The following is a 27952-nucleotide window of genomic DNA, read 5'->3' as shown; positions in this document are numbered from 1 at the left end:
TTATTATTATTATCATCAATATTATTTTATTATTATTATACTGTTATTATTATTTTTATTATTACTATTTTATTATTATAAATAATATTAGACTAATATTACTATTTTATTATTATTGATATTTTTAGACTATTATACATTTTGTATTATTTTTTTATTACTACTACTGGCTACTCGTATCCCCCCACCCCAAATGCCATCCTGTTATTTTTTCTTTTTTCTTTTACTTTTTTCACAATTAAGGACATTGGAAATATGTCCTGCTTCATTGCAAGGGGGGAGATATATCAGTGATGACAGCACTGATAGCCCCTTCTCTTTAGCATTCATCAGGTCTCAACTGCATAGGGTGAAATGTTGCCGTGAGTTTACTGCAGGCGAAACATGCCGATGCATATGCGATCGGCTCGACTGAGCCGCTCGGCCATGATCGGGAGCTGTACGGGCTATTGTGAATAGCCCATACAGCACCCCCTCTACTGAACCGAAGGGGTCCTGGGGCCGAAGCTAGCCGAAGGATCGGCCGAAGCTACGGCCAGATCCCTCGGCAGCTTCGTGAATAGAGTTTTCACCCTGCAGAGGAAGCACCATGGACTAGCAGGATCACCAGGCTTTATTAATACAGCTCCAGATCACTGGGGATATTATAAGGCATTATAATTAAAGTGACACTAAACTCAGTTAAATCTTAAAAATACATTCAAGTATCTTAACTATTAACAAAAATATATCTTATTTGTGTATCACTCGGCTGTAGATCCTCCAATCATCTCTGAATTGGTGCTGACACTGTCCTTCCTTGTGGAGGGTGGCTACTTTTGTCCTGTGTGTGTTGTAAAGTAGTCACCGCTCCAAGCTTGCTCCCATGATGGACTACAGTCTCGCGTTTTGTTTAGGAATTTGTATTGAGATCGTAGTCCATCACAGGAGTGAGCTTGGAGCGGTGACTACTCTACAACACACAGGGACTATGGGGAACAAAAGTAGCCCCCATCCAGAAGGAAGGACAGTGTCAGCACCAATTCAGAGATGATTTGAGGATCTACAGCTGAGTGATACACAAATAACATACATTTTGATTAATAGTTAAGAGTTCTTGATTGTTATTTTAAGATTGAACTTCTGAGTCTAGTGTCACTTAAGTAGTAAAATCCTGTGTGATAAATGTTTTGAACTGACTTTTACATGCACAATAGAAGAAAAATCAATTCCTTTAACATGTATGTGGTAAATTCAGCTGACGCGTACAATAAAATCTTCAGTGAAGTGCTAACACCATTTTCGGCAGTATAAAACAGCGAATGACGCACTATGATGAAACTACTGTCTTTGTTATTCCTTAGTGAATGGATCATATTGTTGGGTTTGTATCTAGGCATAATATTTTATTTTGTGCATACCGGTGAAATATGCCAATAGGAATATCATATTGCTGTTTGTTACGGTGTGCTGCTTGTGAAGTTGTTACTTTAGACGCAGAGCTGTATATGGCGGTCACTAAAATGTAAATGTAGTATTGATTTTTGCTGCACTTTGCTTAACAAGTATTTTCTTTTTGCTGTTTTGAGTGGTACGTTATGCATAGCATGCAATGTATGTTTTCTTGGTCAGCACCTTGAAGTATTAGATCCTGAAACGATGTCAGCTGTACTCAGTTTTTGTGTTAAATATCTGGCCAGCTTCTACACTGACTATAACTATTATATATCTACAGATACATTTCCTTGTACTAATTATATATTTAATTGAAAGCTAAATTCTGGGAAAAGACATATTTAGGTAAAAGTCATTTAGGTTTGCTGTTTTACCTAATCTAGGGATATCTAATTCTGTAGAGCTGGTTTTGTGATTTATGCATGTTGCACTTATCTATATAAAAATACGTATTTATCTTTTCTTTGAGAAAGCGATGTGCGTAGCATGAAACTTGTAAGCATAGGGCTTGTTCCTGCTGGCTGTTTAATAAAGGAATAATATCATTTTGCATCCCAATGTGTGGTGTTCTTGACAAAGCGAGCTAGCATCTGAGATGGACCTGGGGAGAATGGGGACTAGCCTCACCTGGAGAAGTGTGTCAGGTGTTTAGTGTTGGAAGGATAAAAGAAATGGTGACCCAGCAGGTGTTTTACAAGAAGTAGCCATTGGCTGCAAGCTCACCTACCCTTGAGAGCAGTCCACTTCAGTAATTCATCATTCAACAGTCCTCAGTCCAAGTTGAATGATGGTAAGCATCATTTAATCTGGAAGACTGAGGACATCCTGTGAGGGCACGGCATCATGGACTGAAGGGAGCGTCCCTAAAGGTGTCCTGCATTCACCTACAATAATGCAAAGAGCAAAACTGACCCCAGTAAGGAAAAATCCAGAGAGGAAGAGGACCCTGCATGCCATGTCACGACCTTAACTCGGACCTTTATACCTAAATTCTTCTTCCCCTCCTTCTAATCCCCCCACTCCCTATAACATAATCGCATGTAATTTTGGGACAGGGGGAGGAGTGTGTACTTTTTTTGAAGGTACTTGCTCCCACTTCCTCCTTCTTTGTCTAATCGAGGGTGATATTGACACTAGTCCATAGCCCCACTTTCCCAAGCAATCTGGAATCGCATAGCACATCTCGGGAGGCTTGAGTGTCTGAAATGACCTCCCTCGCGCAGTAAGGGGTCAGCTGTGAGTGATCAGGAAGTGATAGCTGGCTCCCAAAAGCAAGATGGCGGTGTGGAGGATAAGAAGACATAGGAAGATTCAGGTGCAAGGAAGGCAGTGCTGGACTTCTCAGGCTGGTAAGCATGTGTCTTTTAAAAGTCAGCAGCTACAGTATCTGTAGCTTCTGACTTTAATTTTTCCCTGTACCGGGTGACATTCTTCTTTAGGCATTTGAAAAAGGTAAGTAAAAACAAATGATAAACTACAGCCGGGGAGAGGGGAAGCCCAAAAATAGACTTTAAGCAACTCTTCTTCCTGACTCAGCCACTCCACTTCCTGTGTCACCTTTCCCCCTCTAACCACCTCACTGTATAGTAATTAAGCATAATCACCTTTGTCCAATAAGCAGGCAGCTGACCCAGGAAGTAATAACTCTAAACAAGGAACCCAAAATTACCAATTCAGTGGCAGCTAAAACAGTAAACATACATAAGTCAACCACATATTTCACTATTTGTTCCAATTTAATACATATTAACTAGCCTTTAGGCTAATGGGGCCATTACAGCTGGACAACTTTAAAAGCATTAGTTATCAGAGCTTCCCTTCTTTTAATGCCATCATCTTCTAGTCAGTGAGCTCCGTAATTAATGGCTCCATTCAGTAAACAGTCAGTGTTGTAGATCACTTGAAGTAATTCAGTTTCATTTCCTTAATGAGTAATGAACATCCAGCATTTTGGGGTAATCTGGCGTTTGCAGGGATGTTGACACGTCTATAATGAATTCAGCCAATAAGAACAAGCCTGCCAATAAGCACTATCCTTTCGTTAATTTACAGTATCGTCAGCAGTGAAAACACATCGACGGATCAATGTCATTTGTTTAAGAATCAGCGCCGTTTTACTAGCGGGTGCAAATTAGGCCCCAGTTCCCAGTAAAATCCCTCACGTAGAAAATAATTAACAAATTTTACAGTCAGTTTATCAAAGCGTGGTAAGATTTAGAACACTTAGGATAAGGCTCGGGCGGATTTTCATTTGTGATGCAATAATCTGTTCATATAGGAGGCCTGCTACTGGTGACCCCAAATATTAGTTTTGTTGAAGATTTATTTAAGGACTTTAGAAGATATTTTGCAGTTTTCTTACGGGCAATGAGAAAGTAATGTTGCAATGAGTTGCATCACCTGCAATTTTGCATTGGCAGTTGTGAATGATTCCAGCCATCCAGGATCATGAAGCAAGTGCTAAAAATTTAAATATGTCAATTTGTTTGTATTATTGCAGCGATTGGTTGTGCACAATCTCAGTGTAAAAGGATTGTAGAAAATCCAGCTCCTCTGCTCCTCCCCTAACCTCCCTACATAAATTATGTAGCTGCTGGGGGAGGAGCACAGGGAAATACTATAAAGTGTCACTTGGGTGACAGCCCTAAACTTGCTGGGGCTGTTGACATCACATCCAAGATAGCGGCCCCCAGCAGAAGTCTCAGGCCTTTTGCATGTTTACAAAAGAGAGGGTTTTACAGGTAAATTACATGCGTAACATACACCAATTCCTCATATATTTCTATGGGAAGGTTGTTGTTGAAATGATTGGTCTGACAAAGGGGTCTCTTTAACACTCTATTTTCTTAATAGATTTAAAGGTAAGAAGCTGTCACTGCAGTCATATTAATAACTATAAACATTTGATTTCCAGGTCCTCAGATGAAGGCTGGTACCTGTATGCAGACAGTTCCAATGGTGAATTTGGGCACACAGCTTACGTCATGACTCCTCTTATTTCTCACACTGGACCCAAATGCAAGCTAACATTCTGGACCTATATGAATGGTGCTACTGTGGGATTATTACAGGTAAGCCTAGGAACTGAATTAAAGGTGACTCATTGTGGTTGTACATGCGTTGTCCTTCTTTCCTATGGTCAGGAGTCAGGACTAAATAAATCTAAACTTTTAAAATTCACTGTACATATTTTCTTAGGTTGATATAAAAAAAACAACTTATGAATATGTAGATATTTAAATAATACAAAAACAGATATAAATGTGCATTTATGCATATGCACATGAGTGTGTGCATGCTTCTGTGCATAGATGTACAGTGTGTATGTGAACATGCAGGCACATTGGCACCAAAGAGGCTATTTAAAATTCCTGCATAGGCTCATATCTAAATTGTGTTATAGCTGTATTGCTGTGACCTGTGATCCCTGATCTAGAACCTCGTGCCTGACCTTCATTACTGACCTCGCTTTTGTCTGACCTGCCCTTGTCTGCCAATGGTTGCTGACTGCCTCTGTTAACGGCTTCGGCCTAGACTTTTGACCATGATTCTGCTTGCTGACTTTGTACTGCACTGCATGCATGTTGCTCTCCTGTGCAAGAGGCCACCCTTGACATTTCAGGGCCCTCATACAGGTACATGACAACTTAATAGCATACCAACTTATATATTGACCTATTTCTGCCCACATTCTGTAAATTAACATCACCCTGCACTATGTCCTTTGCTGAGAAGATATTATTCTAAATCAACTCTCAAACCTGGCTGTCACTAAGAGCTTTGGTCTGCACTTACAACCATAAAGCAGAGTGATTCTCAATCATGTGATCACTATGATAGCAATGAAATGGTGATCACATGCATTCAGCTTGCAGAGGCAATTGCAAGCTTTTACATGGCAATATGCCTCTGTTTAATACTTATACACAGTATATTTATATACACTATATTACCAAAAGTATTGAGACGCCTGCCTTTACACGCACATGAAATGTAATGGCATCCCAGTCTTAGTCCGTAGGGTTGAATATTGAGTTGGTCCACCCTTTACAGCTATAACAGCTTCAGCGCTTCTGGGAAGGCTGTCCGCAAGGTTTAGGAGTGTGTTTATGGGAATGTGTGACCATCCTTCCAGAAGAGCATTTGTGAGGTCAGATACTGATGTTGGACGAGAAGGCACAGTCTCATCCCAAAGGTGTTTTATCGGGTTGAGGTTCTATTGGGTTGTGCAGCCCAGTCAAGTTCCTCCACCCCAAACTCGCTCATCCATGTCTTTATGGACCTTGCTTTGTGCACTGGTGCACAGCCATGTTGGAACAGGAAGGGGCCATCCCCAAATTGTTCCCACAAAGTTGGGAGCATGAAATTGTCCAAAATGTCTTGGTATGCTGATGCCTTAAGAGTTCCCTTCACTGGAACTAAGGGGCCAAGCCAAACCCCTGAAAAACAACCCCACACCATAATCCCCCCTCCACCAAACTTTACATTTGGCACAATGCAGTCAGGCAAGTACCGTTCTCCTGGCAACTGCTAAACCCAGGCATGTCCATCGGATTGCCAGACAGAGAAGTGTGATTCGTCACTCCAGATAACACGTCTCCACTTGTCTAGAGTCCAGTGGCGGCGTGCTTTACACCACTGCATCCAACGCTTTGCATTGCACTTGGTGATGTAAGGCTTGGGTGCAGTTGCTCGTCCATGGAAACCCATTCCATGAAGCTCCCTACGCACTGTTGTTGTGCCAATCTGAAGGCCACACGAAGTTTGGAGGTTTCTAGCTATTGACTCTGCAGACAGTTGGCAACTTCTGTGCACTGTGCACTGTGCGCTTCAGCATGTGCTGACCCCACTCTGCCATTTTACGTGGCCTACAACTTAGTGGCTGAGTTGCTGTGACCCTTATAGACCCTTCAAAAATTATGTAGGTAGGCAAATAATTCAAAGATTATTAGTTAAGTTAACTGATGCAGATAAATTTGGCCTGTGTATTTAGGTTTGAATGGGTTAAACAGTTCCCTTAATACAAAAAAGACACTTGGATTGTTGTTGATGGAATAAAGAAGGGAAACATGGATTCCTTATAATTAGAAGCAACGTATTTTAACCTGTGTTACATACAGAGAAATATTGTTTATAATTCCAGAATTCAGCAACTTCTTTCCATTTTTTTTCTCCATCAACAATTCATGCCCTGATGAAGGAGGCCTGTGAATGCGCGCCAAATGCATAGCCTTAAATTATATGAAGAAATAAATATTATGGTTATGGACTTCTAGCACACAGTGTGATTTTCCATTTTCCTGCCACGTGAGCATTAATTGTCTAATGAGGGTTGTAATCCGTCCCGACTCTAAAACAAAAGAAAAGAAAATGCTTTGCCAAAAATTGGGCTTTAATAGTAGGTAACCAATCAACAATCATCCGGAGCAAGTTCATTGTTATAACAGCTGCGATGGATAAAAAGACAAATCTCGTATTTCGTTTAACTCTACAATGAACTTTGCCAGGTATAATTTCACACCATCCAAAACCTGGGCAGTAATAAGAACATAAATAGCGATTACAGTCCTAATGAGAGACAAAACCCACACACTAATTATGTTCCATTTCTGCACATATGTTGTGATAATCCAAGGTTGCAGCAATTAGAACAATGGAATTAGACATTCAGGTGAACGGTAAAAATTGCTGAATGATGATTTGTGTTCCCTACCTATGTATGGCTATGAATATCATCTTCTGTGTAGAGCCAAAGGAAATCTCACCGCTCCAATTCCTTAGCCACCATCAGGACTCCCCAGGTGCTATTCTAATAGGTGCGTCTCTACCTTGGAATGCAGCAGTATACGAACAGACCGCACTGTCCAGAGAATTCCACTATCCAACAAATGGCAGACTTTACTGCAGAGGTTGTAGTTGGTTGGGGGTGTGCAGTGCTGGCATTTGTTGCTTTATACACTCTTATTCACTGTTATACTGGATTTGCTGTGAATTTCAATAAAGTCTGCAGTATTGGAATTCTCTGGATAGTGCGGTCTGCTCGTATACTGCTATCATCTTCTGTGGCTACATACTAAACTGCAATAATAATTCAATGTCACATTTCTCTGTATTTACATCCTGTTAGAGTGAAGCAACAGCTGGCTTCCCATTGACACAGGCCTATCAATAATAATTAGAATGATAATAATGATAATAATGCCTTAATAGAAGTCAAATGAATAACAGATGGTAATTAATGATAATGTACATCATAGACACTATGAAAGGGCAATTATTGTCCAAAAAATAAACTGCACAGTTAGTATTTATAGGTAGAAACTGTTCTAACCACCAAACATTTTTTTAAAGTAATGTGCATATTTACAGTATGTGATTAGCAATGAGTGAAATGTAGCTTGACTTTTCCCAGAAATGTTTGCGCCATTATTGCGAGATGCATTGGATTCAATGGAAAATTTTGCTGGGGTTTAAGGGTGCAATGGGCTTTAAATGGAACCTGATGGATAAAACTATCCTGGATCTGTTCTTGTGCCAAATAACAGCCCATCCGCTATCTTTGTTTAACCATCAACAGAAATGTTGGCACCATTTTGGTGAAACATGCATCGGAGTCAATGGAAAGTTTAGGTGCTATTTAAAGGAGAACTATGAGATGAGTGATTTCCACTCACCTCATAGTTCTAAGCCGACCTGTGACAATGAGACTGTCACAGGTCGGCTCAGTAGATCGGGAGGTGAGGGAACACATACCGGGTTCCCTCACCTCTCGATCCTGTCACGGCTCTCTGCCATGACAGGGGGAGGGGCTGGATTCCCCTCTCCCCGCTCCGATCTGCCAGCGCTGACTGGCGGAACGGACGGGGGAGGGGGCGGGTACAGCTGGCTCTGCCTCTAGATAGGCAGAGCCAGCTGTCACTCACGCAGCTGGGCGGATCCCGTCATCTAAGTCGGGATCCGCTCCAGGTGCGGCGTCTCAGTATACCGCTCGCTGTAGCTCGCTGTATACTGAGCTTAGGGTAATGGGAGGACGCTAGTTTGTGTCCTCCCGTTACCCCAAGGAGAACTATGGGGAAAAACACTGACCCCATAGTTCTCCTTTAAGGATGCAGTGAGCTTTTAATGGCTCCTTATGGATTAAACTATATTGGACCCCTCTGCCATATTTGTATAACCACCATCCAGACTCACCTTCTGTTTCCCTGACTGAAATGCTGACAGATTAAACACTTATGTAAATCCTGGTGCCTGTGCAGTACATGGCTGCGTTCGCAAATTTCTAACACGGATCATCCTCTGCTGCAGTCCCTCACCTTGTATCCTACTACAAAGTTACACTGTTGCAGTCTGATTATGGTGGAGAATGGACTGAGAGAAAGCTTCAGCACTGGTTCACACCTAGGCGGCACCGTTTCTGCGTGTTTGTACGCGCGTTAGCAGCATGCGGTTATTTGCGCGTTTATGCACATTTGTATGCGCGTTTTAACGCGAGTACATGAAGACGCACATTTTGATTGGCAGCTCATAAACCATTGTGGGCAATGGAAGAACGCGCGTATAAACGCAACATGCTTCTGTTGTGCAATTTTGGGCATTTCCAATGAAGTCTAGGGGGAGGAAAAGCGCTTTTAACTGCCCAAAGAAGCTCCGGTATCTTATCAGGCGTCTGGCATTTTTCTGCTAGGTGTTTTTCTGCTGAGGTGTGAACCAGGGCCATTGAAAATCATGAGATTTCTTGTGTTGGGCAGTTAAAAGCGCTTTTCGAACTGCTCAAAAACTCCTAGGTGTGAACCATGACTCATACTGTCTACATGGGACTGATGCCATCGCAACCGAAGGACAGTCTCTTGACTGGTGCTCAAGGGCTGCTTTTTCATGTAAATGAATACTGATACTGGCTGAACTGGCAACATAACCCCACCTTCTCCTTCCACAGATGCATACTTACTGGGATCCGATGGCCACGGACTGCAGGGTTTGTTTACATCCAGCACTGCAAGTCCTCTCTGTTCTGGCCACATGACACATCTTCTATATGACTCTTCTACCTCTGCCTCCAGCCTCAGGAGACAGTCCTATTGAAGTCTATGGGGTTGTAATGCACAGACGCAGCAAGGACAGAGAGAATGTGTGGCACTGGTTGTAAACAATACCATAAAATCTTGGTAATGATGCACCTGCGGAGGTAAAGAGTGGTATGGCTTAGGTCAGGGCAAATGGTGGAAAATAGGATAAGCACAATTTGTTTTCATTCATAAACTTTTGTAACAATGCATAAGCGAACAAAAGCATTTCTGTATATTTGTATGAATATGCTCCTTCCTTTGTATAAAAATTCTAAGTCCAACTAATATTCAGCGTGTTGCTTTAATACGTGACAAAGGAAACACTGCTGTTTCATGCTGTTATAGGATTTCTTTTTTTCTTGCTTCCTTCGGGGCTATATATCAAAAGCAAACAGTATTCAGAAGATATATCCCACCAATATATCATCAAACTTGCTCAGCTCGATTGTTTTACCGAGTCAATCTATCACCAGAAATTCTCATTACAAAGCGTTGCACCAAAATCTTCAATAATTTGACTTCATTTAAGATAAAGAATTCAATAACAATACTATAACACCTCGTTATCCAAGGAGCCTAGAATCTCTTCACAAAACGCTCATCTCACATCATTACCATGAATGATTGCTCCTCTTTGCATAGTGGAATTATTTTGTCAAGTATACATATATATTTTCTATCAGAGATGTGGAAGTAAGAATAATGGAAAGGCACTACGAAACACAATTTCTCTAGGAGCTGTTTTTCAGATATACTAATATTAAATCAACCTTTTTATATGTTATTTGTTTATTATTTACAATTTTTACAAAGAAGTAAAGATGCAGTTAAATTATAAAATGTTTATTTATTAATTTATGGTTACAGGAAAAAAATGACAAAACATTTTGTTTTGCTAGACATTTGTGATAGGTAGACTCAGTATTTACATATAATAGAAACTATTAAAGTAGATCCAAACCCTAACTGACATTTAGGGGGTTATTCATTAAGCTGCCGAAGGCAACCGAGTGAATAACCGTGCCGAAGTGAAGGGAGCCGTTTGGCTATTCACTTCGGCCCTGTACGGCTAAAATCAGCCGTGCATCAGCTGCCTTAGGGTTGGCAGACCCGGAGGGCTCCAGCGGCCGAATTGAACCAAAGGATTAGCCGATGCTTCTGCTTAATCCTTCCGTTCAATAGCAAATAACCCCCTTAGTTTGCTAAAGCACTAACTGAACATAAGCAATTGTCATTTATTAAATAAACTATTGTTTTCACCTTTTTTTGTCAATTTTTGTGTGCTGCAGATCATTCAGCCTTTTTAAGCCACTGTGTACATGCACTCACTCCCATTTGGATTGTAAATAATCGCTTCTTAAGGCCTAATTAACACTGCTAAGAGCCGGCCTATAAAAATCCATGCGGCGTGCACGGCCATATCGGGCCGTTCCTGTGAAGGGCAGGAGCTGCATGTGATTGTATGCAGCAGCCTGTTGTTCTCTATAGGAGTACGCGGCTGAACGCTCACCCGAGCGGCACATCCATGCAGGTGCGGATGGATCCTGTCTGTGTCCGAGCATGGACAACCGTACGGATGTGCAGTTCGGGTGAGCGTACAGCGGCATACGGCTGCGTCCTCACATAGAGAAGAACAGGCTGCTGCGTACAATCACATGTAGCACCTGTCCTTCTCGCGAGCAGCCCGATACGGCCATGTACGCTGCATCGATCTGTACGGGCCGGCCCTTAGCAGTGCGAATGAGGCCTTATAGTGACATTGCTGGATCATGTCAGGGTGTCAACACTGGAGCACAGTAAGGAGACAATTGTCACCACATATCAGGAATTACCTGAACAGAGATCTTCATGGCAGGATCACCGGAAATTCATATAAAGAAGAAATCCAAGAAAACAAATGATTAACTCTTGCAGTAGGGCTACCCTGCACTGCAAGGATTAACTGCTCATTTTTGTCTAGGTTAAAAAAAAAAGGTTATACTTACCCAATGCTCTGAGCCGGCTTGTTCTTAGACCAGTTCCTGGAGTGTCTCTCCTCCTCTGCAGCGACCTAAGGTCCCATAAATCTTTGCCTCTATACACAGTGTATAGAGGTGAAGATGCTGAGTAAGATTCTAATGCTGCAGTGGTGGAGGAGACGGGCTGGATGGAGCGCTTTGACAGCTGGCTGGCTAGGAGCTTCGGGTGAGTATAACTTTGTTTTTTAGCAGATAGACAAAAATTAACACTTAACCTTTGCAGTGTGGGGGTAGCTCCTCTGCAGGGGTTAGGAAAAAGTTTTTCTGGAGTTCTTTGTTACTGAAAACTGCAGATTCAAACAACTGAAGCAATGTTAAGTTTGAAAGCTCATATGAGACTTTAATTCTTGGGCTTAAATCTACTCTAACGTACATAACTATGTATATAGCTACCCAGACAGCATCCTAAAGCTCAGCTATACCTTTAGTACAAGTTGGCCTTCATTGAGTTTCCCAACCTCCATCAGAGCAGCCAACCTGGTTACATATTAACCTTCCTTTTCATTTCAGTGATCTTCACTGTGCAGCACTGCCTAGCACTGCATAGTCTTTCCTCTGAAAACGTCCGCACCAAGTTCTTTTCCCGGCATGCGGCCCCATTCATTTCTATGGAAGAGCCATATTCTGCTGGAGGCCACTATGTTTACAGCTCTCCCATAAGAATGAGTGGGGCCACGGCACGGCTGCCCATAGAGAGCTCACCTGCTCATTGCATCACTTTCATACTGGCTGAACCAGTGAGGGGTCATTCCATCTCTGCTCCCTTGACCGCTGAGGTACATTCTGCAAGCGAGGAAGAGATGACCTAGAAGCAGTAAATTCTGTTTTTTAGTGATCCTGTTGCTGGCAGGTTATAACCAGCAACAGGATTGCTACTGACATAACTCCTTATTGTAAATAAGAAGTGCCCTGTTTAGGGAGAAAGTTGCCACATTTGGCATGTTAAATGTTTCTTTTATGCACATATGATTTCCCTCTGTAAATAAACCCTTTAAGTGTTTAGTGTAGCTTGTGTTAATGTTTGCCTTCATGATTAAACATTAATATATTCACTACAGTGGTAATGAGATTACGTACTGTTGCTTCTTATGACTAGTTTGTAATGTTAATGAACGGGATTAGCACATTGGATCATTTGCAATTCATTATGGATGCAAACATTTTGTTTCCAAACAATATCTGCACCAAAATAAATGCTACAGCAAATTCAGTAAACACTGTTACACTTCTCTGCGTCTTTGATGTTTGTAAGTTGCAAACTCATACAGGCAGGGCTGTCTTCTATTGTATCTTCTTTCTGTATATATTTTGTTACACGGCTGTGTGTGCTTGTCATCTCAAATATTTTTATGTAGTTATACTATCTTCTTAGAAGATAGATACGGAGTTTTACTCCTCTAGCTGTGGCCCCTTCCTTTACTAACAATCAATATTTGACAACATCCCCCATAAATCAATATTAGACATAGAAATACCTGTGACAAGTGACAATAAACTCAGGAGTTACATCTTAAAAATGCATTCCAGTAGCTTAATGTATAAATAAACCATCAGGGTTTTTTTTATTGCATGTATCTACTGTTAGCAAGCAATAGATATATGCAAAAACATTATTAAAAAAAAAGTTACCAAAAAGGTTAAAACTTACCTCTGTCTCCGCTGTGTGGTCTGCGGTCTACCGTGTAGTAGTGCTGGTCTGAAGTCTGCTGTGCATTCTGTCATTAGCTCACTTTCCAAATCGCCGATATTGGTCTACATTTTTAAATTACCCTGCAATTCGCCTTGTAGTGAATAGGCCTGCTATTTTGAAAATAATGTGAGAAATAATTTCTGTTACACAAGAATATTCATGCGAGGAGTGTGAGGCTTGTATTTGGGTGGGGCATGTATATTGGTGGAGCACAAGGGGGGCCCCATAATCTCATATTGCCCGGGGGCCCCATGTGTTGTGAGTCTGCCCCTGCTCCTGTCCAAAGTTCTGAAGATTCTTGGGCGGCCGCAAAGGATCGTGGGGCGGGCGCATGCGCAGAGAGGTCTTCGGCCGGGAGAAGAGAAGAGACACAGGGTAAGTCAATGCAGGCAGCCTGGCAACGTGCACCCGCACAGACTCTGTGGGACACAGGAGACACAGCAGTCAGTGCTGGATCAGAGACTGGCACCAATGCTGGAGGGACTCCTGAAAACTACTGGAAAAGAAGATCGGATCAAGAGGCATCATTTAAGGCAAGTCCTTAAAGCAGCATAGGAGGCGGCGAGGGAAGAAAAAAAAATGATTTTAATGTCACTTTCACTATTACCAAAAATGTATCCTATTTGTGTACCACTCAGCTGTAGATTCTCAAATCATCTCTGAATTGGTGCTGACACTGTCCTTCCTTCTGTAGGATGGCTACTTTTGTTCCACATGGTCCCAGTGTGTGCTGTAAAGTAGCCACCGCTCCAAGCTCACTCCCGTGATGAACTACAATCTCATGTTTTGCTTACTAATTTGTATTGAGATTGTAGTCCATCCCAGGAGTGAGCTTGGAGCGGTGACTACTTTACAACACACACAGGGACCATGGGGAACAAAAGTATCCACCCTCCAGAAGGAAGGACAGTGTCGGCACCAATTCAGAGATGATTGAGGATCTACATCTGAACGATAAACAAATAGGATACATTTTTGTTAATAGTTAAGGTACTTGAAGGCATTTTCAAGATTTAACTCCAGAGTTTAGTGTCCCTTTAAGAACATCATGAATCCAACCACAGAGATATGCATTTTTAAAACAGACATATTTTTTGGCTAAACCAGTTTAACAAGGATTCTCGATAATGTGGGACTTTATTTAAAGACATCTATGCATACTGTGACAAAGATATACATTGCAATAAATGGTTAATATCCTTTGTTCAGTTAATGGCAAATGAAACAAACCAGATTAATAGATGTCAATTTTCAAATTGCTGACGTGTTTCCTGGATCAACGTCCACTTCTTCTTCAGGATCATATATAATATCAACCTCTGTATATGTTATAAATTGAACATTGTTTTGTCTTTTTTTAAAGCACATTTCACCTAAGCAGTTAAATAAGCATAAATGAGAAGTTCACTGATGGCAAAATCAATATTCTCACTACAAAATGAGTTTTGCCCCAATTGTTCTGTATTCGGTTATAACCAGCGATATTTTACTGATTTATTAATTATTAATAATTTATTTAGCACGATAATTTGGATGCTTCATTTTTAGATGTAGAAGGATTGGCTCATTAAGTTCCAGCTTTAAGAATGTTTTAAAGCTTTTGGAGTATTATTGTCAATGTAGCAGTGCAATAGCAAACTTGGTTCCAGACAAACCCCAATGCCTCCTGGGTGACTGTCACTTGGCAGGATGATGTAATGCTCTGAGCAATATTAAACCCTCCACCACTGCACCAACTTCAGGAGCATGCACTTTGATGCCAGACAATTTTCCAGTGGAGTAGAGGTATGGTGTAAGGCCTCATGCACATGGGCCCATGAGGCTGTAGAACGTATATTGTGGGTGTACGTCAATGGATACACCAATATGGTGTACAACCCCCATAGTAGTTAATGGGTGTAGTCTGCTTTTCAAATGATAATAGTAATAATAATTATTATTTGGTTTAATGATGATAACAATAACAGTTCATAGCAGTGATCTCAGTAGTTTACATGTACTAGTTGGAAAAAGCACCATATTCACCATCTATGAGTGACCAAAGATAGATGGTGATTGGGGGACCAACTCTCTGTATTGTGAACAGGGCACAGCCAGATGGGAAAAGACGTAGAGTACTTGTACATTTGGCTTGAGACAGGACAAGGCTGGTGATCAGAAAATGCATGGGAATGATATTCCGTTCATGCCAATGTCTGTCCCATCATTCTGAATGACAGCTCCTTCTATCTGCAGAAATGAGCGGTTGCCGAGGCAGCAAAGCTGGTCTAGCTGCTGACAAAGTACAGAATGGTGCTGAGGCTCTGCATGATGCCACTTGCTGCTTGTCAGAATGAGCCCATAGTTACTGATGGTTCCGGAAGAAATGTGCTCACTAAAAATAATGTTCTTTTATTCTGGCTTACAGGTACTTATTCACCTTGGTAACATGACTTATGAACTGTGGTCCCAAAGTGGTAAACAAGGAGCAAGTTGGAAGAGAGCTGAAGTTTACCTGGGAACGTTGTCTAACTTTCAGGTTTGTCTTTTCTGATTTGTTTCACTATGTAATTGTACAATAATTTAATTTCATCTATTTATACAATGTGTATAAATACACTAAGTCTGCTTTAAAGAGGACCTGTACAATGGAAGCTGTTCTCAATATACAAGCTGAGGACAAAGAGCTAGTATTATCTGTGATCCCCCTGCAACTTCTCTTTCCTCTTTACTGACTTACTATGGCTTGTTTTGCACTGTGTGATTTTCTTCCTCATGTCAGAGCTGGTCCCCTGATGACTGTTGATCTGATGACCTGTGGGTTAATATTCAAGCAGCAGCAGGGCAGGTGGAGGAAGCACAGATCCACAGAATCAAGAAGAAGCAAGGAGATCCTTGCAGTGCCTTAGATGATCTCAGACTACACATATACAGCTATGAGGCTCAAGGCACAGGGAGTACACTATTTTTCAGGAATTCAAGCCAAAAAGTACTTGTATAGTACTACTTATAGTACTACTTAGGCTTTACATTGCAGTGTCCATTGGAGCCCCGCCAGAGCCACCAATGCCGGCACCAATACATGCAGGAAGCTAGAAAGGAAAACAAAGTGCAAAGACACACCTATGCTCCCCCTCCTAATTAAAATGATTGACAGCAGCTCTAGCGGTAGCGCTTAGGCATCATGGTACATGTAGAATTAATCCAATATGCTGACTAGTAATCATGTGCATTGTGCCTACTCCCAGATAGGAAGTTTGGGGAAGCGGCACATAGGAAGCAGGAGGATTTTTCGGGACACTAAGGGGGTTATTCACAAAGGAGCCGAAGGATCCAGCCGTAGCTTCGGCTGATCCTTTGGCTCTCTTCTGCCCTTCGGTTCAGTCATGGCCAGCTCCACTCAGTTGTTATTCATTGGCCGGGACCTGCTAGACTCTAGCAGGTGCCGACCAATAGGAAACATTTGGTCAGAGATAGCTGTCATTGCTAGCTCCGCCCAATTGTTTTTGTTTTTTTTTTAAATCTTTATTTTTTAAATTTAATATTTTATTTACATTTTTTAAAATATTTTTTCAACTTTTGTCACTATTTTCTATTCTGCTCTGTACCACGAAGGTACCGAGCAAAATAGCCAAGCCGAATGGCGCTCGCTTTTCACCCACTGCCGTTCTGAATAGGGACGAACGGCAGCAAGTGAGCTGCCGGACTTCGGTTTAGCCGATGCAGATGTTGAATTGACTGAGTTGTACTCCTTCTGCTAAGTGCAGCCAAAGGCAGCCGATGTACGGCTGATTTCAACCGATGTAAGGGTGAAATCAGCCGTACTGAGCCGCAGTGAATAGCCAAACGGCAGCTTTGTGAATAACCCCTAATATAAAAGTTAGTTTTGGTTTTTTTTTGAAATGGGTAGTGAAGAATCTTTAACTTTATTTAAATAAGTAAACAATTACCAATTATTTACTGTAAAAAAAAACCAAATAGGCTTTAGTATATCCAATATTATTCATCCCTTAAAAAACATGCTGATTCTTAACAGTGACACCTTCCATTGCCCATGCAATCATGCAACTCACCAGCAGCATATACAGTATTAACCTATAGGACATAGGAAATAGGATATAGATGAATATGAGACTCAATTCCTCTCTCCCATGTAACAGTGCTGGTGAAAATACAAGAGGTGGGAATCCAAAGCCCTGTGTAAGCTCTAACAAGTTAGTTTGGAGCTTACACAGGGCATTCTTTCCCCAGTCACAGTGGCCAAACCAAGCGGCGCATGGGAAAGCAGATTAGAGTATATACTGCTGGGGAAGGTGAGGGAGTGGTTTGACCCTTGTGTGCCACATATTGAAGTTGTTTCAGCCAGCAAAGCTCTGGAAGACAGTGGCATGAAAGCTAAATATTAAGCTTTTAATTTGCAAGCAGGGCTTTCATTTGAATGTTTTAAAAAAAAGTGTTAAAGTCATTATACAAGGTGAAGAGCAGAATACAAAGAGCCACAACCAGTTACAGTCATCTGTCCTTGCTTTGACAGAGGAGACATCTGGTTGCTATGAGTTATTGCGCTGCATGGGTTATATTGTTTCTGCTGTCTACTCTGCTTTACTTAATACATCTATTTGGTTTCATACCCCGGTATATCTCATAGAAGTGTTGTCTCTTTTCTCTACTGTTATATCTTAGACGAGAACCAAAGTAGCCCGGAAACTGCGATTGTAACAAGAGCTTAATAATATATTTCCCATTCTGTTACCCTCATAATATTCCCCTCGGAGTTTAACGGAATGTCTAATTTACTGGAGCGAAGCTGAAATATAGTACTATAAACAATGTCAGCGGCATGGTAATTAATTGGACTTACCATATGTTCAACAATGTGTCTCCTAGCCAAATAATTAAAGCGATATGTATTTGCGCTCGGGTATCTTGTTTAGCATACAGTAGATCTTGGAAGATCATTTCTCAAATGTTAAACAGAAGAACGCCGTGCGCTTAGGTAATGAGCCAATCTGCTACAACAGCATAAAACAGAGGGTATTGTTCAAGAGCAGGTATTTTTAGCAGTGACATTTTGATATTGCTTCTGTGTGAAATATATGTGTATATATGTGTTTTACAACTTTTTTAGAACGATGTGACAATGTACATAAGGAAACTCAAATCCTGCTGTCGCTAAGTTTTTTTTTTTCCTGCATGAGTTTTGCTTGGCAATAAAACACAATGGTGATCAAAGAAAAACCTATAAGGATGAAAATATGGGGGCTGCTGTTGCTGTGGCAAAACAAAATAGGGAGGCTGCCATTATTGTGCTTCTTCTGGAAATGATCCTTGCCTGGCAGGCATTCTAATCTTAAATATAATCCATCATGGGGAAAAAAAACTTCTGCAGGCACATAGAGGTGCAAATATCTGTACGAGACTCCAAAACGTTGCTGATGTGGCCAATCCTGGGCTTTTCTGAGAGGCTAAACCTCAGGTCTTCCTAATAATGCTGAAGCATGCCTGCCCTTTACTGCCATCTGCACATTCCTATTGTCCAATGGTGCTGCCCATTATAGTGATGGGGGCTGATAGGGGTGTGTGTGTGTGGGGGGAGGGGGGTGGGGGTGGTGATCAGGAGGGACACAAGGTAGGGGCAAGCTTTGACACTACCTGGCAGGGGTGAAGCTTTGCCTGTCAGAATGGACTAGTGTTCAATCATAATAGCGAGGTTTTGGAGGCTGCCATGGATACAGTATCTATGCACTTTATACCATTCGACGTTATATTTTCTTCTCCTAATGACAGGGTCTCTTAAAGTACTTTTTGTGTCACTGCATACAGCCAGCGTAGTCAGAATTTCTTAACTGCATAATTCTGGGCCAGTGACGGAGGAAGTATTTTAAAATCATTATATTAACATGACAACCAAGCAAATAGTATTTTCAGAAATAAAAATCTGCAATTGCAGCCTCCATATATCGCTATATTGCTACAGTTCACCTTTAATAGGCAGCTCCAAACAATTTGTTTTCTATTTTTCAGGTGAAGTGGGGCAAAGTTCTCTTATCCATTACACAACCTAGGCATGACTTTGACAGACGATTTGCCGAGCACAATAGAAAAGAAGGGAAAAGAATGAAAAACATAAAAAATAAAAGTTGAAAAATTATATTAAAAAATAATTAAAAAATAGGAAAATTCAAAAAAATTAAATATTTTAAAGATAAGAAAAAAAAACAATTGGGCAGAGCTAGTGGTGACAGCTAGCTCCACTCAACTGTTGGCCGGGACCTGTCAGAGTCTGGGCCAATGAATAACAACTGGGCGGAGCCGGCAGTGACGTCACTGCCGGCTCTGACCAGTTGTTATTGTTTAATGACAAATCAGCGTCCCCAAATGACGCTGATCTGTCATTACAACTGGGCAGAGTGAGCCGTGAGATCACGGCTGGCATCTCCCAGCTGTCATTCGCGTGGAGATCAGTCAGCTTTAGCTTCTCCACACTTCAGCTGTGACTTCGGCTCAGTCGAGCCGAAGCATATGCCTTCGGCTCGGCTGAGCCACTCAGCTGCCTTTGGCTGCTATACGGGCTATTGTGGATACCCCGTACAGAAGTCCTTCAGTTTCACTGAACCGAAGGGCAGAGACGGCCGAAAACAGCCGAAGGATCAGCCGGCTGGATCCTTTGGCTCTTTAGTAAATAACTCCCGATATGTTTGCTATAGCAAAAAATAATTCTTACCTTTTAGATGTGTCTGTGTGGCTGGCCCTTGCAAGTCTCTCTCTCAATTTCAAAGTGATAGGAAACTCTGTCTGTCCCTATAGAAAGACTTGGGACGGAATGAGCCTCCCCCATTAACATGCATTGCTGCTAGATCTTTAACCCTTTGTTAGGACAGCCAGTTTTCAAATCTAGTTTACTGCTACTAAAGCATGCTACTGGATAAAAAGAGCCAATTTATTCCACAGTGAATTTAGCCCCCTTAAAAACCACTAAGAGTCTAACTTCTCACACAGCGGGCCACGGACTGAGTCCCCATTCCTGTGGTTTCTCTTTCCCCCCCTTTTCTCCCTCGCCCACAGCCTCCTCTCCCCGTGTGGATGCACATCCCCCGGCCAACCAGTTCCAGGTAGACTCCACGGATGACCCGATCCTTCGCACCGGCCGTCCATCCTCTGGTCCCATGAATTAAAATGTAAGTGCTTATTCTTTTTCCTCAGCTATCCATTGGTTTTTCACCCATTGCACCCATTGTCACACAATTTTCCTGTTATCTTCCCTGGGTCTTCCGACCCGGTCAGTTAGCCCACCCAGTGTTGCGCCCTTTTGGTTATTTTGTTTCTAGTTTGCATATACACAGGCACTCCTCCTGGGTTTCAGGGCTGCACACGATCTAGGGTCATACACTGTTTACCTACTTATTACCATTACAAGAGCGCTGTTTGTACGATTTGTGTTTTTAAGAGTCTAACTAAACTAGCTATTTAGGGCCCTGATGAAGGGGCAACCTTCTTGCCCCTGAAACGTGTTAGCCTGTTGTCTGACAGGCAGAAGAGGAAGTGAAAGGAAATCTCCTTAACAGGGACACAAGTGGAATTTGAAACCTGACAGTGGTTCTAACCCTTCCTCACTGTATCCAAAATTGTTACTAAATGTATAGAAATTCAATGATATCTTCTCTAAATGCATTTTGTTCTCCACCCACTTTCATTGTTGATTATTTTCCCTTTGCAGATTGTTCTACAAGCCAAACGTGGGGTCAGCTATATTGGAGATGTGACTGTGGATGACGTATCCTTTGAGAACTGTTCACCAATACTGATCCAAGATAAACAGTGCACATCACAGGAGTTCATGTGTGCCAATAAATACTGCATTCCCAAGAACAACATGTGTGACTTTGTCAATGACTGTTCTGACAATTCTGACGAGAACCCGTACATATGTCGTAAGTCACTGTGCATGCTGCATTGACTGCATAGCAATAGTTTGTCCGCAGGCAGAAATGGAAGTCAGTCAGGTGAATGGTCTTTAGAATGACTGGTAAATATACAGTATATGTATGCTGGCAGAAAATTCATTTCATATGCTAAGATTGGTTGGACAGAAAGTATCTGCATGAGTACAGGAAATGCATACATAGGTGAATGTTTACCAATGCCAGAATCTACCAGGTAGCAGATGGGATCCTCTGGTATTAAAGGTAACAGATTTAAAGACCTGGGAAAAGAATCCGTACTAGCTTGTGATTATTTGCCTTTTTATGCACTAATTAGGGATGCACCAATATATCGGCCGCTGAAACATATCAGCTGAAAATGGCACTTTTGACAAAATGCCAAAAGTGCAATTTTTTGACTGAAATAGCGGTGCATCCCTGCTTTCTCTCCTCTCCGCTGGGCGCTGCTCTGTGTCCCAGCGGGGAGGAGAGAAACTGTCACAGGCAGCCAAGCGCTGTGGGAGGAGAGCGCTGTGAGCGGTCGGCGTCTCTCCTCCCCGCACCACTCAGCTTCCTGTCACAGATCAGAAGAGCGGCTGGGTGGGCGGAGACAGCCAGTGCTGTCACAGGAGGCTGGCTGGTGGTGCGGGGGAGGAGTCAGCTGTCAAATCGAGCTCTCCTCCCCACACCTCTCACTCAGCCTCCTGTGACAGCGAGTCAGGATGGAGAGCGGGTACAAGCAGTCAGTGATCAATGATTGCTGAGTGTTTGTACATAATTGAGGACAGAGTATGGTTTACTATATCCTCAATTATGTATGAATGGGAAGTGATCTACAACACTTTCTATTAATTCATGATTGTGGATATAGTAAACACTCTCTGTCCTCAAGTTATAAATGAACAGGAACACTCAGTATAGAGGATTCCTGTTCATTTATAACAGGGGTTGCAGAAAAAGAGATTGAGGACTCTGTGTTCTCAATCTCTTTTTCTATTTTAAAAGTGAAATATCAGGGGTCTATGTAGATCCCTAATATTTCCCCAAAGCCCCTAAAAGTAAAGTAAAAAATAAAAATATTTAATAAAAATTAAAAAATAAATAAAAATGAATATAAAAAATGTAAAAGTTTATAAAAAATAAATACAAATAAAATATTTGAAAAATTTGAAAAGTTAGAAAAAAAACATTTTTTTTCATTTTTTTCATTTCGATTTCGTTTCGGTTTTAACATTTTAATTTCGGTGCACCTCTAGTACTAATTGATTTGTCAATAACTTTACCATAACTTATGATAAACAGTGATATGTATGTTCTTTTTTTAAGAAGGGGGATGAACACTGCTTTCTCTATGTTGTATCTTATTACAAGAATTTCGCTATAATTTTTTTAAGATGAAAATTTATCAAATTGAAAAAAAAGTTTATTATTTTTACCCATTTTTGATCAGTGATAGTTTGAACAACTACTTTTGAGCATCAACTGGACTTGCATTCACAATCTCACCATGTCTCCTGGGCCTATTATTCTCTACTACAAGAGGGTTGTTGTTGGATGAGGGCTCCTGTATACAGCAGGGTTTCTCAACCTTTTTTTCAGTCACGGCACCCTTAAAAGTATGCAAAATGTCCAGGCACCCCAGTATGTTCGGATCCCTGCAGAGCCCACCAAAGACCCTGCAGAGCCCACTACAGACGCTGCAGAGCCCACCACAGATTCTGCAGTACGCAGGGTCTCAGGGAGGCAGTGCAGGATCTGTGGTGGGCTCTGCAGGCTCTCAGGGGGGCTGTGCAGGGTCTGTGATGGGCTCTGCATGCCCCCAATAGACCCTGCAGAGCCAACCACAGATGCTGCAGTCTGCCCGCTGCTGCACCTGACCTTCTTCACAGCCAGACCACTGGTGCTGCGAGCACCCGGCCTCCACTGCTCGCCTGCCTGACACTTCTGGGTCCCAGCCTCCTCCGCGCCTGACTGGTGCTTTGGGATTGGCTTCCTCCATCGCCCGACAGGGATACGGACCTGCCCCCTCCTGCTGCTGCTGCTCCTCCTCGCCTCTGCCTCCACCTCTGACTACTCCTCCTGCTCGATTAGGCAGCCAAGGCAGCGAATTCTGTGCAGCCCGGCTTGCCTGACTGTTTTGGGGCGGCATTTTTGACACCCCCCGGAAAGTGCCACCCAAGGCAAACGCCTTGTTTGCCTCATGGCAGATATGCCCCTGGTCAGAAGGAATGACTGGGGAGCAGAAGGGAGGTAAGTAACAATGGGTAAATAAACCTGTCACTTTGCCTTGAATGGCCAGAACACAGTAGTGATGTAGCGAACACCGGGATTAACTGAGGTACCTATTTAGAGAAACACTATTTAAATCACCCAGGAGTTTTAAGCCCGTGACACACTGCATATGAATCCGCAAGCATCAAAGTGAAGCTGTGAGGCACAGACCTTCGTGTGGAGTATGTGAGAGCTCGAGTGCCTGAGTGAGGCAAGGTGAAAGACTTCATCTTCAGTCAATCGGCACACGCGTATGAATGGAAGTCTCTGATGGTATTACTATCTGATGAGATTTTTCATATAAACATTCTAATGAAAATCTACCACTGCATCACCAGCTATAGATAGCAACGGTGCCCAGAGCTCTCCAAGAGACATGTTCAACTACTGGAAAAGTCATTTTTAAGCATCATAATTTATTGGAGTCTGACAGCTTGTTTTTTAGTTGTTTGTTTTTTGTGTGCTGGAGTGACAGGGTCACTTTAAAGCAGTAGAGAACTGTCTGATATTTTTTCAGTGGAAACAGTATACATAAACAATGTACACCGCCTAGCCAAAAAAAGGTCACCACCTGGATATTATGATCTGGGGTTGCTTCAGTTGGTTAGGTCTAGGTTCAGCAACACTATGTCCCTGAAAAATGAGGTAAGCTACCTACCCGAATATACTGAAGTTTTACCATCAATCAATTTTTTTTTTTTTTGGCACGAGCATATTCCAAGATGACAATGCCAGGATTCACCATGTTCAAGTTCAGACCCAGCTATGTCAAGGGAGGACCGAGAGCCTGACAGTGTCAGGAGAGAGGAGGCATACCTCATCCTGCCAGGTGAACGTCCCCTCCTCTCTCTGACGGTGTCCATCACCAAGATGGCCGCCGGCAGGCGAAGAATAAGACGACCACGCATGCACGATGATGTCATGGCAGGGTGTCACCCGGTCTCTGCTCCGGGTGTCACCCACACTCGGGATGCCCCTGTTCAGACCTTAACGCTACTGAGAATATTTGAGATGTATGGAAAAGAATTTAAGCAGTGGTCCGACGCTCCCATCCTCACTACAAAATCTTGGTGAAAAATGAATGCAACTGGGTGGAAATAAATGTTGTGACATTGCATAGGCTTATTGAAATTATGTGATGACGAATGCGTGCCGTAATTAAAGCTAAAGGGGGTCCAATGGAATATTAGAGTGTGTGACTTTTTTTTGGGCCCGGGCAGTGTATATCACTCATTGCTTGTTCTATGGAAACACGATTCCCTTCATTCAATTGTTTTACATGTTTAATTGTAATGTTTTTTTTGCTGGAGGGCTCCAGGATAACATCGCTGGAATAGGACCGTATACTGAAAAAAGTTTTTTTTATAGGGAGCATTGAACACCCCAGTGTATTTAAGTCTGAGCTGCTCACCTTGATGAGTATTAATTTACCACACGGTTCAGGCTATTGCAAATCTCCATTTTAATTTACTGCGTCTGACCTTGGCATGCGTGCAATTAATCAAACTTGGCATTGTAACCGATAGTGAAATTTACGAGCAAAATGCAGAGCAGTGGTTTCCTTTTTTTTTTAGACTTATTCAGTAAAGCAGATCGAAATGTGCAAAGTGCTCTATACCATAGCAACCAGGTTTCATCTTTCAATTAGCTTACTTTATGGGCCCATTCTCACTATTGTTGTTAATTAGTGTTAATGTGTGTTGCAGAATGACTACAGAATGATTGGCACCACACCCCACCGAAGCAGGCAATAGTATTTAAAAAAAATTATTTTTATTCGTTTTACAATATATCAAAACAAGCCACTAACATAGTGTCATAACACTACAATACAAGTTATGAGGTACAAGTATTTAGAGTGTAGAATGACCCAATCTAAAATTGATCTACGATGTTAAAACAGTCTCAATTGCTTTGATAAATTCTCTTTATTATTTCTAGGTGCTTATCTTGGACGCTGCAACTTTGAATTCGACCTTTGTGACTGGAAACAAGACCAGGATGATAATTTTGATTGGAGCTTACGATCTGGCAGCACCCCAACGCACGGCACCGGTCCGGTCACTGATCACACTCTGCAGAATCCATCTGGGAGTTACATTTTCATTGAATGTTCATTTCCTCTCTTACCGGGCCAAGCAGCTAAACTTTCTGGGCCATTGGTGAGCAAGTGGAGCAGAAACTGCAAGGTACGTGTCACACCCCACACAGGAACCACACTTGGGTTCCTTCTTTATACAGATATCACCTAATTGTGCATCAATATTTTCTATCTGTATTGAATGGTAAAATGAAAGTGGAACTATTGGGTGAGTAAAATGTACTCTTCCTAATAATTTGAGCCGCCGTGTGACACTGCAGCTGTCACACGGCGGCTCTATAGCTTGAGAACTGAGCTGCTTCCTGCAGATCGCGGTGACTGACAGGGATTCCCCCTCCCCTCTGTTTCTCCAGTGCTCATTGGAGGGACAGACTGTGCGAAATTCCGCGAATATCACGGGGCTAGACACTCCCTCGGGGACTCATAAAGTGGCCGCATGCGCGGATGACCTACTTTTCTACCTTTCAAGCCCATTGACTTCCATACCACACCTGCTCCAGGCTTTTTCCATCTATGGTCAGCTCTCCAATTTTAAAGTCAACGTCCACAAGTCGGCAGCCCTCAATATAACAGTACCTCCGGAGGTAATAGATCTCCTACGACCCCGCTTCCCGTTTCGATGGGAATTATACCATCTCCAGTCTCTGGGTACACTGATAAGAGACACTGTCTTCTCCCGAGAATAGTACTTAGTCGCAGAGCCTTAATGTACAGAATTGTTACGGCTGAATGGGACGGTTGATGCACCTACGACTGTACTAAGCTGTTATGATTATTCGGATGTGATTCTTTTCAGTCGGGTTATGTTACCTTGATGCGGAGTGATCCGTTTTATTACGAGTTCTGTGGAATTTATGCCCATACTCTGTAACCACATACAATGGTTTTTTTTTGTATTTTACTTTTTTCTCAGTCAATAAAGAATTAAAAAAAAAAAAAAACAACGAACCTAGCAACATACCTAGCAAAGAGAAACAAGGCTGCTAAAATATTTTTTATTTGTAAGGATATAATATGTGGAAAAACAAAACATTGGAGGGACAGACAGGGGAGGAGGTGGGCACAGCTTTCTCTGGCTCTAGAGAGGCAGAGCCAGCTGTCAATCAGGTAGCGGGGTGGATCCTGAGAATATTGTCGGGATCTTTTCTAGCTACAGTGCAGCTCTATCGCTGTCAGAAAAAAGTGCAGAAATCTGCAAAAAGTAGCTTATGTAATTTTTTCAGCAACAGGAGTTTTGCTACAGGCGACATAACGCTCAGGTGTGAGCAGAGGCCATAGAAAACAATGGGATTCCTTGTGCTCAGTGTTTTGTATCTTCGAGCATTGAGCTACAAAATGCCTGTGATTGAGGACTTAAAGTCCTACATATGGTGTTAATAAAAGTTGAGTCATAGAGTGTACATAGAATCTGTAGCTGTGTAGCCTTCCACTTTCTCCCTATATATCAGCATGGGGTGGAATTGGGAGTATTGGCACAGACAGGAATTTACATTTCATGTTTTCCAGTTAATGACCCAATTTGTTAAACTGCTTTAAATCGGTCAATGGAAAAAACATAAAGTGGAGAAACATGCACATGGTATTATCATATACTGCTGCAAGGGAAGGGGAGGTGAGACAGGAATTGACACTTCAAGTAAGTGATCAGATTCCTACTAAAGTTACTAACGGAAAAAGCAGGGACACATACAAGTGATTATTATCCTCCTCTGCTGCAAGGTTTTCATTTGAAAAATTAGGTCTAGTGAGAGGTCTCTTTAAAGTCATTGTAAAGCATGGCAATTAACTTTTCATATTTGCTCCCTTTTGGTCTGTTAAACATAGCATTGAAAGCATTTTGTTATATTTGTTCAATATGTGCAAAAAACACCTGTTGATCCAACCAGAAATCCTGTTCCCTATGCTCTCAGCCGGTACCCAGGGCCATCACAAAAAGGAAGGAGCATGAGGCAGTTGACTCAGGTGGCATTTCATTGGGTTAGTGGCAGGTTTCTGTGTGTATGGGGGGGGGCAGCAGATGGTCAGCCACAGTAAACCAGGTTGCTAAGAGCTCTTAGGAACCTGTGGCGCTTTGTCTGGCTTCCCAACCCAGCTCGCTGATGTCATTGGTCATCAGGGGGAAAACCCTACCTACCCAAAAAGCATCCCCTAGCAGCAACCCCGCCTTCCCCCTCTACACCCTCAGGTGGCATATTGGGTAGGGACGGCCCTGCCTGTACTGTATAATCAGTTGCATTGTTCACAGCTATCTCTGAGGACTACAGAACCTCTCTCCTCTATCTTTTGAAGGAGAGGGGAAGATTATTGTAGTCCTGTTCTATGGTGACAGTGCTGCTCATCCATAGACAGAGTATGGCGAGTGAGCGTTGCCTCCTCGGGGCAGGATACGTGGTAATGGCAGGCTCATCAGGGAAAATAAAGGGCAAAAAGCCTGAAACTAATGCACTCACCACATCTAAGAGTGGGTAAGC

General features: G+C 42.2%; 1 protein-coding gene across 1 annotated transcript in view; it reads left to right on the top strand.

Annotated features, from left to right (window-relative positions):
- The window catches only part of MALRD1 (MAM and LDL receptor class A domain containing 1), a 153086-nt gene that overhangs the window by 54709 nt on the left and 70425 nt on the right, over window positions 1-27952 (top strand). Inside the window, exons 12-15 of the mRNA XM_018563970.1 lie at window positions 4349-4505; window positions 15616-15726; window positions 20905-21118; window positions 25322-25569. Of these exons, the coding sequence (XP_018419472.1) occupies window positions 4349-4505; window positions 15616-15726; window positions 20905-21118; window positions 25322-25569 (730 nt within the window). The remainder of the gene's footprint in view (window positions 1-4348; window positions 4506-15615; window positions 15727-20904; window positions 21119-25321; window positions 25570-27952) is intronic.

Source organism: Nanorana parkeri, unplaced genomic scaffold (assembly GCF_000935625.1).
Source record: "Nanorana parkeri isolate BGI_ZX_2015 unplaced genomic scaffold, ASM93562v1 scaffold23, whole genome shotgun sequence".
Taxonomy (NCBI): domain Eukaryota; kingdom Metazoa; phylum Chordata; class Amphibia; order Anura; family Dicroglossidae; genus Nanorana; species Nanorana parkeri.
This window is presented reverse-complemented; position numbering and strand designations above follow the sequence as displayed.